At 45.5% G+C, this 12,205-nt stretch overlaps 1 protein-coding gene across 1 annotated transcript; it reads right to left on the bottom strand.

Moving 5' to 3' along the window:
• Positions 1-426: 426 nt before the first annotated feature.
• Positions 427-3,982, bottom strand: CLEC10A (C-type lectin domain family 10, member A). The gene is made up of 10 exons (XM_012726142.1): positions 3,898-3,982; positions 3,080-3,174; positions 2,379-2,486; positions 1,973-2,056; positions 1,821-1,892; positions 1,655-1,726; positions 1,410-1,496; positions 1,152-1,303; positions 788-894; positions 427-688 (listed from the first exon to the last, which is right to left on the bottom strand). Exons 2-10 carry the CDS (start codon positions 3,144-3,146, stop codon positions 532-534), a joined length of 906 nt encoding a protein of 301 aa, XP_012581596.1. The 5' UTR covers positions 3,147-3,174; positions 3,898-3,982; the 3' UTR covers positions 427-531.
• Between the last annotated feature and the right edge of the window lie 8,223 nt (positions 3,983-12,205).

Raw genomic sequence — 12,205 nt, 5'->3', positions numbered from 1 at the left:
CCTTTAGTCACCCGGGTTATCACATCTCCAGCCAGGCTGAGAATTTTTTCTGATACTCTCCCTTCTCTCTACAACTTCTCATCTAACCTTGACAGACCTGGAGGTAGAGGTAACAAGGGAAGGTTGATTGAAGGCAAAACGTCCCGCTTAAGATGAATGAGGTGTTAGGAGCTAATAGGAAAGATGGTGATTACAGTTTAAAACACTGCATTGTGTAATTGGAATTTGCTGAGTCAAATTTAAATGTTCTCCCTAAAAAAAAGTGACTATGGAAGATAATGGATATGTTGGTTAAGTAGAGGGAAGAATCCTTTCACAATATATAAATAAGCCCATCAAATCACCACAACGTACACTTTAAATACCTTACAATTTTATATTTATATCTTGATAAAGCTGATATGAAAGAAAACTTAGGAATGCTGTCTAGTCTTTCGAAAGTTAACAGAAAACAATTCAAAATGTTGGCAATGCTCCAATCTCCCAGCGCGTCCCTCCCACAGGGTCTCAGAGAGGTCCCAGGAGGCTCTCTTAGCTCACGGAGCTCAGGCCGGTCTCACAGACCCAGCGGTAGTCCCTCTGGCAGGCGTCGTCATTCCACCTGCCGTCGGGATGGAAGTGGGCACAGTCCTCCCCTCCGCCCAGTCCATGCCCATGCCAGTCGTCGGGCTGGCCTGGCTTCCAGTTCCTGAGGGGGAGGAAGATCGGATGGAAGGAAACCAGGTCTGAGGCCAGCCCCTGAGTTGCTGAGTCCAGAAAGGAAGGGGGCGAGCCCGGGCACACTCACTTGAAGTTGGTGTCATAGTCGGTCCCATCTGCCCATTTCCAGACTCCTTCGGGATCACTGAGGCCCATCCAGGTGTATGAGGCGCTTAAGTGTTTCTGGACAAAATTCTGGGATGACAGAAAGGCAATGTTGTGTGTGGCGGGTGGGAATAGCTCCGAGGCAGAGTCCTAGCCTACTCCTTGGACTAGCATTTCAATGAAGGGGCGTTGGGGTGTGTAACCCAATAGCAGGTGGGGGAGACTCTGCGGGTGAGCCTGGGGTGGCAGTTGTCCTCAGAGCTCCAGAGCTGATGCCACTGTGCAGCCAAGGGTGGAAACCATTTGCTTAAATGGGACATGTCTTGGGTCCTGGCCCCCACAGTCACCTGCTCTTCCCTGGAGTTGATGACCACCAGGTAGGCGTTCTCCAGCTGGCAGTACTTCTCAGCCTCAGGCCAGGGCTTCCCAGAGTGAGAGAACCAGTAACAGCTGCCTCCATGCTCCAGCCAGTCAGTGGGACAGCAGGTAGTCTGAGAGCCTGAGGGGCCGATGAGCGGAGGGTGAGACCCAGCATCTGAAGATGCTGCCCAGGGAGATGTGCACAGCCCATCGGGTCAGGTGTGCCCCCCCACCCCACCCCTCACCATTGCTCTTGAGAAGAGTGATTTTGCAAGACAGGGACTTCAGGTCTTCGACCAGCTGCTGGAGCAGAGTGGGTATTTCGGAGTAACCTGCGGCACACACAGATGGGCATGGGACAGTGCCTGGTTGTGGATGTGGCTCCTGCTCAGTGAGTCTCTGGAGGCCGATTGAGCCTGGGGTCCCAGCCTAGGAACCACCAAGTTGTCCCACACGCATCATGCCCAGGGGAGGGGAGCCAGTGTCTCACCTGCTTTGAATTCCTGCAGCTGTTTCTCCAGCTTGCTCTCCAGAGAAAACACTTTGTCGTTCAAGCTACGGGCTGGAGGGGGTGGTGCTCAGCGTCTTGGGCTGCTCCAGCCCACCCCTCTCTGCCCTCAAGGCCCAGCCCCCCCACGACTACTGAAGGGTCTCACCTGCCTGCAGCTCCTGCTTGTGGTTCTCCACCTCAGCTTTCAGAGATGTCAGCGTTTCTTGAGCACGGTCACCTGGAAGAAAGGGGCTCTCGAGGCTCAGGCCAAGGCTTCCTTCTGCTTCCCCACCGCCCCCACTTCCATCGAAAGCTCACCTCGAGAATTCAGCGACTGGACCTCAGTTGTGACATTGCTGAAAGTTGTTCTCAGGGTTACCAGGTCCCTCTGAAACCTGGAATCTGAGCAGACAGGTGAGAGCATTGGTGTTAAGATGCATCAGGCCCGCTGTGTGGGTGTTGAGCAGAACGCCCGACGACACACGTGTCCCTCCCATTTGGCCTCACTGCTGCCCCACCCAAAGGGAAGGGGCCAATGCTTCAGTATGGAGAGGAGGCGACCACGCTCAGAGAGGATAAGCCACTTGGCTCCATTCCTGGCTACTAAACGGCAGCCATCATGCCCTGAAGCGCCCCCTCCAGTACACCCATGATGTACTGCCCACCCCGCTGCTCCCCCAACCTCCACGCTGTACTTGCCCCACTCCCCAACCCTGCTGCTCACTTTGGGATCCAACCACACAGATGCCAACCAGCAGGAGGAAGTTGAGAGCCAGGCATATCAGGACAGGTCGGGGGCCAGAGCAGAGGAGGGACTGGGGAAGAGGCAGCCCTATAAGAGGAAAATGTGTCAGGATTGGAAGGGTCCAGGACACGAGGTCCACGGGCCTGTGAGCACCTGTGAGGTGAATTCTGACTAAGGTAATGTTTGGGGATGGGGGTTGACAAGGAGAATTGTGGGACAGGTGGAGTCCTGGCCTTTGATCGCTCACAGACCTCATAGGTCCTTTTAGCAGGAGCCACTCACAGCCTTGGGGGATGCACATACACAAGGGCAGGGAAGGAGGAGGTTATAGATCGTCCATCAGAGCTGAGCAGGTGGCGGGAGGACCCAGAGAGAGTTGGGGGAGCCAGGTCTTTTGGAGACTCACGTCCATCCGCACCGTCAGCAGAATGAGCTTCCCTTCCAAACCCAACCGCTCTTCCCCAGCACAAGCATTCGTCTGCTGCCTCAGAACACGGGACACCAGATCTCCGTGGTCTGTCCTGCCCCTGTCCTCCTGGGGCCTTGAATCCTCTTCATACTGGGTCCTGGTCCTCTCCGAGTAGGGGGGCCCCAAATAGGCAGAGGTGACATCACAACAGAAATCCTTCTAAACATATTGAGGGGGTATTTTAGGATAGACCATTTCTCTGTCCTCTTACCATTTCCAAACCACTGGCTTTTATTCTCACTCTCCACATTCTGGAAGTTCTCATACTTCATTGCCATGCTTGGCCCAACACTGAAGCTGTCAGAGCTGAAAAGGACGGAGGCAGTGCCAGAGGCCAGACTGGGGCAGATGTTGGGGCACAAGGGGAGGCTGGGGCCAGCTGGTGCTGAGGCCAGGGCTGGGGCCGAGGTAAAGCTGAGGTTCCAGTGGAGAAGCAGCCTGGCTTTACTGCTGGGAAGGGAAAGGGCCTGGGTTTGAAGTTTAAATTAGAAGTGGGCTCAGATTGGGTTTGGATCCGCAGTGGGGTTAAGTCTGGGATAGGAGGTGGAGGTGAAGTTGGAGCAAAATATATTGCTGGGATCAGATCTAACATTGGGGCTAGAATTGAGGTTGTGTCTCCTGCTGGGATTGGGGTCGGCCCTGTGCTGGAGCCCAGAGGAAGTAGGACCTTAACTTGGCACTAAAGTTGGAACAGTTGATTTCACCCTTCATTTGGGACTGGTTTTAAGATTCAAGTTGACTCAGGGGTTAAAAGCAGAGCTGAGGTCAGTATTGGGAGTGGAATTAGAACTGGGCTAGCAGCGGACTAAGCTTGACTTTGTTTTTGACTGAGGTCGTAGGTGCCATAATGGAAAACAGATCCAGCGAAGGGAGGAAAAGAATCCAACATGCCCACTCAAGCTGATGCATTTGGCAATTAGATCTCCAAGATGGCCCCAGCTTGATCTGCCCATTTAGATCCACCGTTCTCTGCTTCCTCTAACATCCTCCCCATTCCCTTGGTCTCACCTGCATCCCCAGCCCAATTACCTGAGGAAAGCCTGAAGGCTGTGACTCTTGGGGTCTCAGTGCAGCAATGATCAGAATTGGAAAAACAAAATCCTGGAGAGTAGGGTAGAGGCGATGGAAGGAGGAGCCATATAATAACTGAATTCCTGCTGGTCTTTGTGTCTGTGAGCCTAGGAGTCTACCCTCTGGAATCTCCTGTTTCCTCAACTACAGGCAGTAAACAAGAAGGAATTGAAATCGGAACACAGGCAGAGATTGGTGGGGGCGCGGGGTGGAGGGGACTTGCTATGGAGCCAGCTCTGCTCTCCTCCCAGCTGTGCCTACTCCCTTTCCGCTTTTTCCAGCTCCCCAACTTCCTCATTTTTACCACATGGGTGAGGGAAGCTGCACACTTTATCTTTTCACTTCCTATATCTGAATTTCCTGGAATTGCTGGTGCCTCCATGATTGCATACCTGGGTCCGGAGGAACCCATTGCTCCGCTCTTTCTCAGTCCTCACCGTGTCCCTGGGCTCTCAGCTTCCTCTGGAGTCTCAGCCCTCAAGTTCCCCCTACTCTGGCCTAACTCTTCTCATTCTGCATAGGAGGAGGAGGAAAGGGTGACCGAGAGTAGGATTTCCTGGTCAGAATGGGAAGGGGAAAGCTGGAGAAAGGAACAAAATTTATTGAACATCAAATGTGGTTGGAGCTGAGTCAGACATTGGCTGTACATTAACCATGAATTTTGGTATTATTTTGAATGATGGACCGTGGCTCAGAGCCTCTGTGGGACTGGACCAAGGTCACAGGTCCGGCCGGGAAGGGATTTCAAGCCCAGGGCTGTGTGGGATCCCGCCACAAGCACTGTCTTCATGAAAGGGCATCAATGCCAACCAGCTTACCCATTACATCCCTCTAAGGGAGTTACCCTGAATTCAAACACACATTCTTGCAATAAGAAGGAAACAGAGTGTCTTGAAAGGTAGAGAAGGAAAGCAAACACAATTTAGATTATATTTTCTCTATAAATGGAATTGTTTTCTGTTATTTGACTTTTTATTCAGTTCATAAAAGGTCCTTTGGTTTTTTCTCCATCTTATTTCACACCATCGGTAATTTATCATCATTTCATCAGTTACTTATTAAGAACTTCCGTGTTGATAAACATTTAAGTTGTTTCCAGTTTTGTCTTGTCTTCTTGTTTTACTTTTATTTGTTATCTTGATTTGCCACAAGGTTTTAGAAATCAATGTTAAGACAGAACTTGGGGTTCAAGCTATTTTTTAGGGGCCAATACCTGTGAAAGGAAGGGGAAAAGAGGAGTGCCAGAGAGAGAAGCTAACTAAACAGCCAGGATGAACCCACGTGGCCCAGCTCATGTAACAGGAGGTTCTGAAAGTTCAAACTATCCTGTCAGTTGGAGCTGTCCAGCATGGGCTGAGCCAGGACCTTTTTACCCCTCACCACCCAACCCCTCCACAAGCCACACTAGTGGAGGAGTGAACTCAGATGGGGAGAGAGCAGTCTGCCCAGTCCCACGCCTGAGCACTGACTTCTTCCTGGAAAAGAGTGGGGTAGTAAGGTCTCAGGGAGCTTCTCTGAGTCCTCCACAGTCTACTGCCCTATATTCACACATTAATTTGGGGATAATCACCACTTCTGCTTTATTGAATTTCTCTGACAAAGAACATGGTATATTTTTCCAGTCACCTCACACACATTTATTCATCCATTCAACAAGTTCTTATTGAATGTCTATGCTACACCAGGTACGCTCCTTCAAAAGAGGCATACTTTAGCAGTCAAGAACAAAAGAGCCTTGTCCTCATCGTGGGTGGACACCCACATTAACAGCAAAATTAGTGAGTAAAAAATATATATAACATAGGCCCTCCCTTGTGGCGCAGCGGGTTAAAGCACAGCACTAAGAAACTTAAGCCACTTCCGCATGAGTTCGATCCCCGCCTGCCCCGGAGGTGACCACATGGCGTGGCAGACCTCTCCTGACCCTCCTGCTGCTCCCCTCAGCAGTGTACTTCATCGATCTGCCTGTTCTGCTCCCTGCTCTGTCTCTGGTGAATCCTCTCACCCTTCGCATCTCTGGCCTGTACCCCAGTTCTATGAATAAATAAATAAATCTTAAAAAATATATATATACATATATATAATATACATTATATATATTATATATATATAAAACATCACATGGTGATATGTGCAATAGAGTTGGGAAATGAAAAAAGATTGACTTCTAATGAACTATCAAGAATAGGGGATCAAAAAAGAGCTTACCAGGAAGGTGACACTTGAGCAAAAGTCTGAAGATGGTGAGGGAGCAAGTTATGAGGAGCTCTAGCAGGACGAGTGTTTCGAGACAGAGGGCATAGCATGTGCAAAGGCCATGGGGGTGGAGAATATCTGGTGTGTACAAGGATCATTCATTTACCAGAGATTTTATAAAGAACTGAACAAGAGAGGAGTAATGAGTCACAGAGGGAAACCATGGAGTATCAGTTCCTTAGGGCCTTTGGGCTATTACTAAGGATTTTTTTACTCCAAGTTAGAGAGGTGGACTTTGATGGGGTCAGAGCAGAAGAGGAATGTGTGACCTGACTTAAGATAATGTTAAGTGCTTATATGTACCAATGTGATCATTACTTGATTTTCATGAAAGGGGACAAGGGTGGGAAATGGAGAGTCCAGGTAAGGAGCTATTGGCATATCCAGGTGGGAGGTGATCATCGTATGTACATGGAATTGAGGAGGAAGGTTCATATTCAAAATGTATTGTGAAGGTAGAGTTGACAGGATTTTGCTGACTAATTGCATATGGGTTTCACAAAAACAGTTCTTCTAGTCCCCCAAATAAATTAAACTTTGAACGTTTCCCATAAATTGCTGACTGTCTAGGAAAAACAACTTTATCTCCCACTTTCACAATGCTGACGCCTGAAGATATGTATAAACTTTGGTGAATATGATAATCACATGAAAGAAGGGCTGTTCTGTTATCTATGAACAAAAAAATAAAGACTTGTTAAAATGGGTAATCATGCAGAATTTTCCTTTGAATGCCTATTGTGGTTTTGTTTGGTAAGCCTGTTCTCCCAGTCTGATTCTTTTGCAACTTCTTTGCAAGTAAACTTCCTTCCTAAATGATTTTGCCTCTGCAATTTCCTTCTTCCACCACTTTTTCCATGATCCCTTACCCTCTCCCAGCACTTCAGTGGTTAGGATTCTTCTACCTACCAGGGTGAACCAAAACTTCATTTCCATAGCAAGCAAGTCCTCTGTGAGCCTATCTTTTTGGAGTAACCACAGCCCATGTATCAATGTACATGGGAGTGCTAGGTGGCATCCCACAGTCGTCTCAGTTCTTGTCCCTCCATTGTGAAGCAACAGACCCATCTCCCTTCTTAATCAGAATAGATCACCCCCCAAAATCACATTCACAGGCACCCCAACCTAGTGGTATTAGGAGTCACTCAATGCAGCCAAGAGCAGTTCATTTTCAAATTTAAACCAAACGAAGGCTCTGTTTCCTAGAGGAGAGGTTCTTCCCTTGGGCACTAGAACATTGAAAATCCAGTCATTCAGACTGTACAGATGAAGCACAAAGATTCCTTTCGTGTACTATTAGCTGTGCAGGTGAGAGCAGACATGTTCTCTTCCTTCTCTCGGTTGTGCATGTGGTTTCTGGGGATACAGACAGCATCACACTGACCAGTGACTGAAGGCGTAAACCCACTCACAGTGCAGCCTCAGAGGTCAGGGAAGGGTAGCAAAGTGAGAAAACCACCTCACCTTGGCCCCTAAGCCCAGGGATGTGTCTTTCCAGAAATATTTCTATGCATGTTTATGTGCCTGTAAGAATATATCCACACTTGGAGATTTCTCTGCAATGTGCTTCTACTTTTAAATGTGACGTTATAAGGGAGTTTTCCCAAGTCACTGCCCATTTCCTTCTGTTTAAAGGCTACATGGTGGTCCAGTACATAAATAGCCAAATTTATTAATGACTTCCTGTAATGCATTATAGCAAGGCTTATCTCTTTGTTTTTTGTTTTTTTTTTTTTAAGATTTATTTATTTATGCCTACAAGAACTGGGTACAGGCCAAAGGTGCTGGGGGTGAGAGGATTCACCACAGACAGAGTGGGGAGCAGAACAGGCAGATTTACTGAAATACACTGCTGAGGGGAGCAGTGGGCAGGTCAGGAGAGGTCTGTTGCGCCATGTGGGTCAGGTCCCTGGCCAGGGATTGAACTTGTGCTGCAGTGGCTGCAATAGTTTCATAGTGCTGTGCTTTTAACCTGTTGCGCCATCAGGGAGGGCCCTTGCCTCTTTGGTTTTATAAATAATATTGAAGTGAAGAAGTTTACATTTGCTGCTGTGCAGGGAAACAAGTCTTTCTCTTGGTTAGATACCTAGAAGTAGAATGACCAAGCAGAAATTACTCTGAAGTTAAGCATGGGAAGAATAGCTAGATTCCCAGCTAAACTGCCCTGAAAAGACATGACCACTTTACCTGAGTATGAGGCTCCGATGCCTCTCCCACTCAGCATCATGTTTGAAAGCATCAGCATTGTTTTGTTCTGGGACTTACCCATCCTGGTGCAGGTGCCTATCACAGCACTTGCAGCATGCACAGAGCATCCAGCCAAACTTAGATGAGCATTTGGCTTATTTTTAGTGTCTCACTATTTTGGATATCACTACTATAAGCATTTCTATGCATGTCTTTAGATAAATATTTGTACACATCTCCATGTTATTCATAGGCAGGAGTGAAACTGCTGATTCCTAGGGTGCATTAGACCTTGCCTTAGTATACACCCCCAAAACAGCTTTCTAAAGTGATTGTATCAATCACTTGTGTGAGGTGTGTGAGGTGCCAGAGTGCTTCCATCCAGCTAATGGTTGAGTTTTTTCTCTTCTTTTTCATCTTTGCACTTTGGAGGCTGTATAATGGTATCATTGTGGATTTAAGCAACTTCATAGAGATGTAATTCCTACACAACAAGATGCACCCATTTTAGTATACATTTAAGTAAGTCTTACAAATGAATATGGCTAAGTAACCACCATAATCAAAATAAAGAAATTTCCATCACTTCAAAATTTCCCACCCCTGATGCCTGACACCTGTCACCAATGACCTACATACATCCTGTCATTGCACAATAAGTTTCCTTCTCTAGAGTTTCAGATAAATGCACTAACTTAGTATCTACATTGAGGGGCTTCTTTCACTCACCATGATGTTTTTGAGATTCATCCATGTTGTTGCGAGTAACAACAGTCCATTTCTAGATTCCATATTGTTTTTTTAAAATATATTTTTAGATTTATTTATTCATGCATACAGAACTGGGGTACAGGCCCAAGGTGCAGGGGCAGTGAGAGGATTCACCAGAGACAGGGTGGGGTGCAGAACGGGCAGAATGATGAAGTACACTGTTGAGGGGAGCAGCAGGTGAGACAGAAGTCTGCTCGCCATGTGGGTCACTTCCCTGGCAGGCGATTGAACTGTGGCTGAGGTGGCTGCAGCTAGCTTCGCATTGCTGCACTTTAACCCATGCGCCACCAGGGAGGGGGCCCCCCAAATTCTATATTGTTAAGTAATATTCCATTATATGAATTTGGTCATTTGTGGCTTACCAATGTTTTAGTCAATGACAGACTATAAACACAGCGATGATCCCACAGGCCGTTTCACAAGCCCAGCTGCGTAGGAGGTAATTACATAGTGTAATTGCACTATGAGGTACACATAATAATGCACTTCTCAGAATGCATCCCTCATTAAGGGACACGGACCATGCGTCAAAATGTGATTATCTGCTCTCCGGCCCATAGGTATAGATGCTGTTTCCAGATTTGGGCCATTATGAAGGAAGCTGTGAACATTAGCATACAAGTCTTTGTGTAAAGATATATTTTTTCATTTCTCTTAGTCAATACCTAAAATTGCACTTGCTGGGTTATATGGTATGTGTGTGTTCAATTTTATAAGAAACTACCAAGTTATGTTCCCAAGTATTTTTATTTTTTATCATTTTACCTACCTGAAAGGTAATATTGGAGAGTTCAGTTATTATACATCCTTGCCAACAAATGGTATTTTCAGACTTTAAAACTGTATCCACTCTAATAGTTCTGTGGTGATATCTCCTTGAGTTTGCATTTTCCTGATATATTGACCATTTGGAAGGTTTTTGTTTCTTTTGTGAGGTTTATATTCAAACTTTTGGTCCATTCTTTAAGTTGGGTTGTTTGTGTTCTTATTTACATTGACATGAAAGTATTCTTTATACATTCTGGACATAAGTCTCATTTCAAATGTAAGAATTACCAGATTCTGGTTTGTCTTTTCATTTCTTCAATATTGGTTTGCAAAAAAAAAAAAAAAAAACACAGATTTTAAAGTGAAGTCCAAATGGCAATCTTTTCTTTTATGATTCATGATTTTTATACTCTAAGAAAACTGCCTACCCACATTTGCAAAGATTTTCTTTTTTCTTTTATAGTTCATATAGTTACAGCTTTTGTATGTGTTTATAACTATTCTGAATTAGAGTTTTTCTACTTATGTGGTTGTTCCAGCACCATTTATTTACTTTGGTTCCTTTATAAAAAAAATTAGTTATGTGAGTCTCTTATATTTTCTATTCTGTTTCTATTCTATTGTATGTCTAATTTAATGCATATGCAAAGAGTAATGTGTTCTTTACTGCAGCTTTATAAGTCTTAAAGTCAGGTAATATGTCTTCCAATCTTATTGTTCCTTTTCATAATTATTTGGATTATTCTAGGTTTGTTATGTTTTCACTTACGTTTTAAAATCAGTTTGCCAAAACATCTGCTGAGTTTTTTTGTTGAGTATGTTTTGAATCTACATATGATGTTTTGAGGAATTAGCATAGCCGTTTCTAAGTTTTTCAATCCATGAATGTGGTAGATCAATTGTTTCGATTTTCTTTAGTTGTTTATGACTTTCAGCATGAATTTCATCCCTGGGCAACACCTATGTGGATCTAGTCCTCAGTGAGTATACCAAAGACTTTGAGAACCAAGTAATGGATAAACTGATGTCCATGTCTCAGAATGACCTTAGAATTGAACTGACACTTGAACCACAACCTACAGAAGTGAGCTGGAACTTGCCACTTGGAACTAACCAGATCAGCTGTTGCTAACACAAACAATATCACTATTCTCCACAGAACTTAAAGAAGACCCAGAATCACATAACTCAATATTAAAAATGCCAAGAATATCATCCAAAATTATTTGACATGTGAAAAACCACAGGGAGTTCAATGGTAAAATGTAATAGCTCAAAGGGCACCCTCAGTTCTCACAGGCCTCCAGCTTGTCGATTCACCTGCAGAACTCAGGACTGTTCAGCCCACAATTGCATGAACCATTTCCCTACAATAAATCACCCATGTGTGTGTACATGTATATACATGTATGTATGTACGTGTGTATGTATGGGTACTTCCATACATCGTATTTCATTGGTTCTGTTTCTTTGGAGAACTCTGACTAATACAGTATCTGTGAAATAGTTGACTGTGGAGAGGAAACTGGGCAAATGGGGAAGAGGTAACATTGCCCGTGTGTGTGTGTGTGTGAAACATTATTTACTGACAGTACATATTACTTTTGTAATAAGAATTAAAGTAAAAATCTAATTGCTTAAAGATCCCTTTACGGTCAATTTCAGAATGATCTCTAAAGGTGACATCTTCCCACTGTAGAAACTGTTGACAATTTCTGTGCTAACAATATGTCCAGATGTGTTTGGGGTCCAACAAAGGCATCATGCTAAAACTACTGGGAAAGGGTCTCACTCCTCCTCCCTCCCTTTCCTACTGGCCTTCACAAGTCTAGTTCACAGTTCCTAGCCTGTGAGTGTATGAGGGTGCTCCCTGAAACCTTTTCCAGGGGAGATTCCCAAGTGCAAAGAGAGCTGTTTCTTTTTCGAACCCCTCAGGGTGTGAGCAGACCCTTCACCCCCAGCCCGGCTGACTCCTGCCCTTTCCACCAAGCGCCCCTGCTCCAGCCTCCTCTCAGTCCCTGGGCTGTGTCTCTGAACTGGGTGTCAAGGAGCAACTGCCTAGGACATAACCTTTCTCTTTCCAAGCCCTATCCTCTCACTCTTCTGTGCACCCTACAGCTCCCAAGCCCAAATAATCCATCCACACAGAGTTTGGGGTATTTTTTCTTTTGTTCGTTCTCCACTGAGAAGGTCCAAGTTCTAATTACAACAAATTGCAGAAGGAGGTAGGAAGGAGGTAGGATCTGAGTCTCCCACAGGGTCTGAGATTCTTTTTTTTTTTTTT

The sequence above is a fragment of the Condylura cristata genome, unplaced genomic scaffold (genome assembly GCF_000260355.1).
Source record: "Condylura cristata isolate star-nosed mole 26May11 unplaced genomic scaffold, ConCri1.0 scaffold00017, whole genome shotgun sequence".
Classification (NCBI taxonomy): Eukaryota; Metazoa; Chordata; class Mammalia; order Eulipotyphla; family Talpidae; genus Condylura; species Condylura cristata.
The sequence above is the reverse complement of the archived record's forward strand: the minus strand, read 5'-3'. Positions and strand labels throughout refer to the sequence as shown.

Excerpts from the sequence above, each read along its gene's own strand:
- CLEC10A (XM_012726142.1), bottom strand. The coding sequence starts at position 3,146 with ATGGCAATGAAGTATGAGAACTTCCAGAATGTGGAGAGTGAGAATAAA. Across the intron at positions 2,057-2,378 it reads CTGTGTGGTTGGATCCCAAA|ATTCCAGGTTTCAGAGGGAC; the intron begins GTGAGCAGCAGG and ends CTGTCTGCTCAG. Across the intron at positions 1,893-1,972 it reads CCAGTCGCTGAATTCTCGAG|GTGACCGTGCTCAAGAAACG; the intron begins GTGAGCTTTCGA and ends CCTTTCTTCCAG.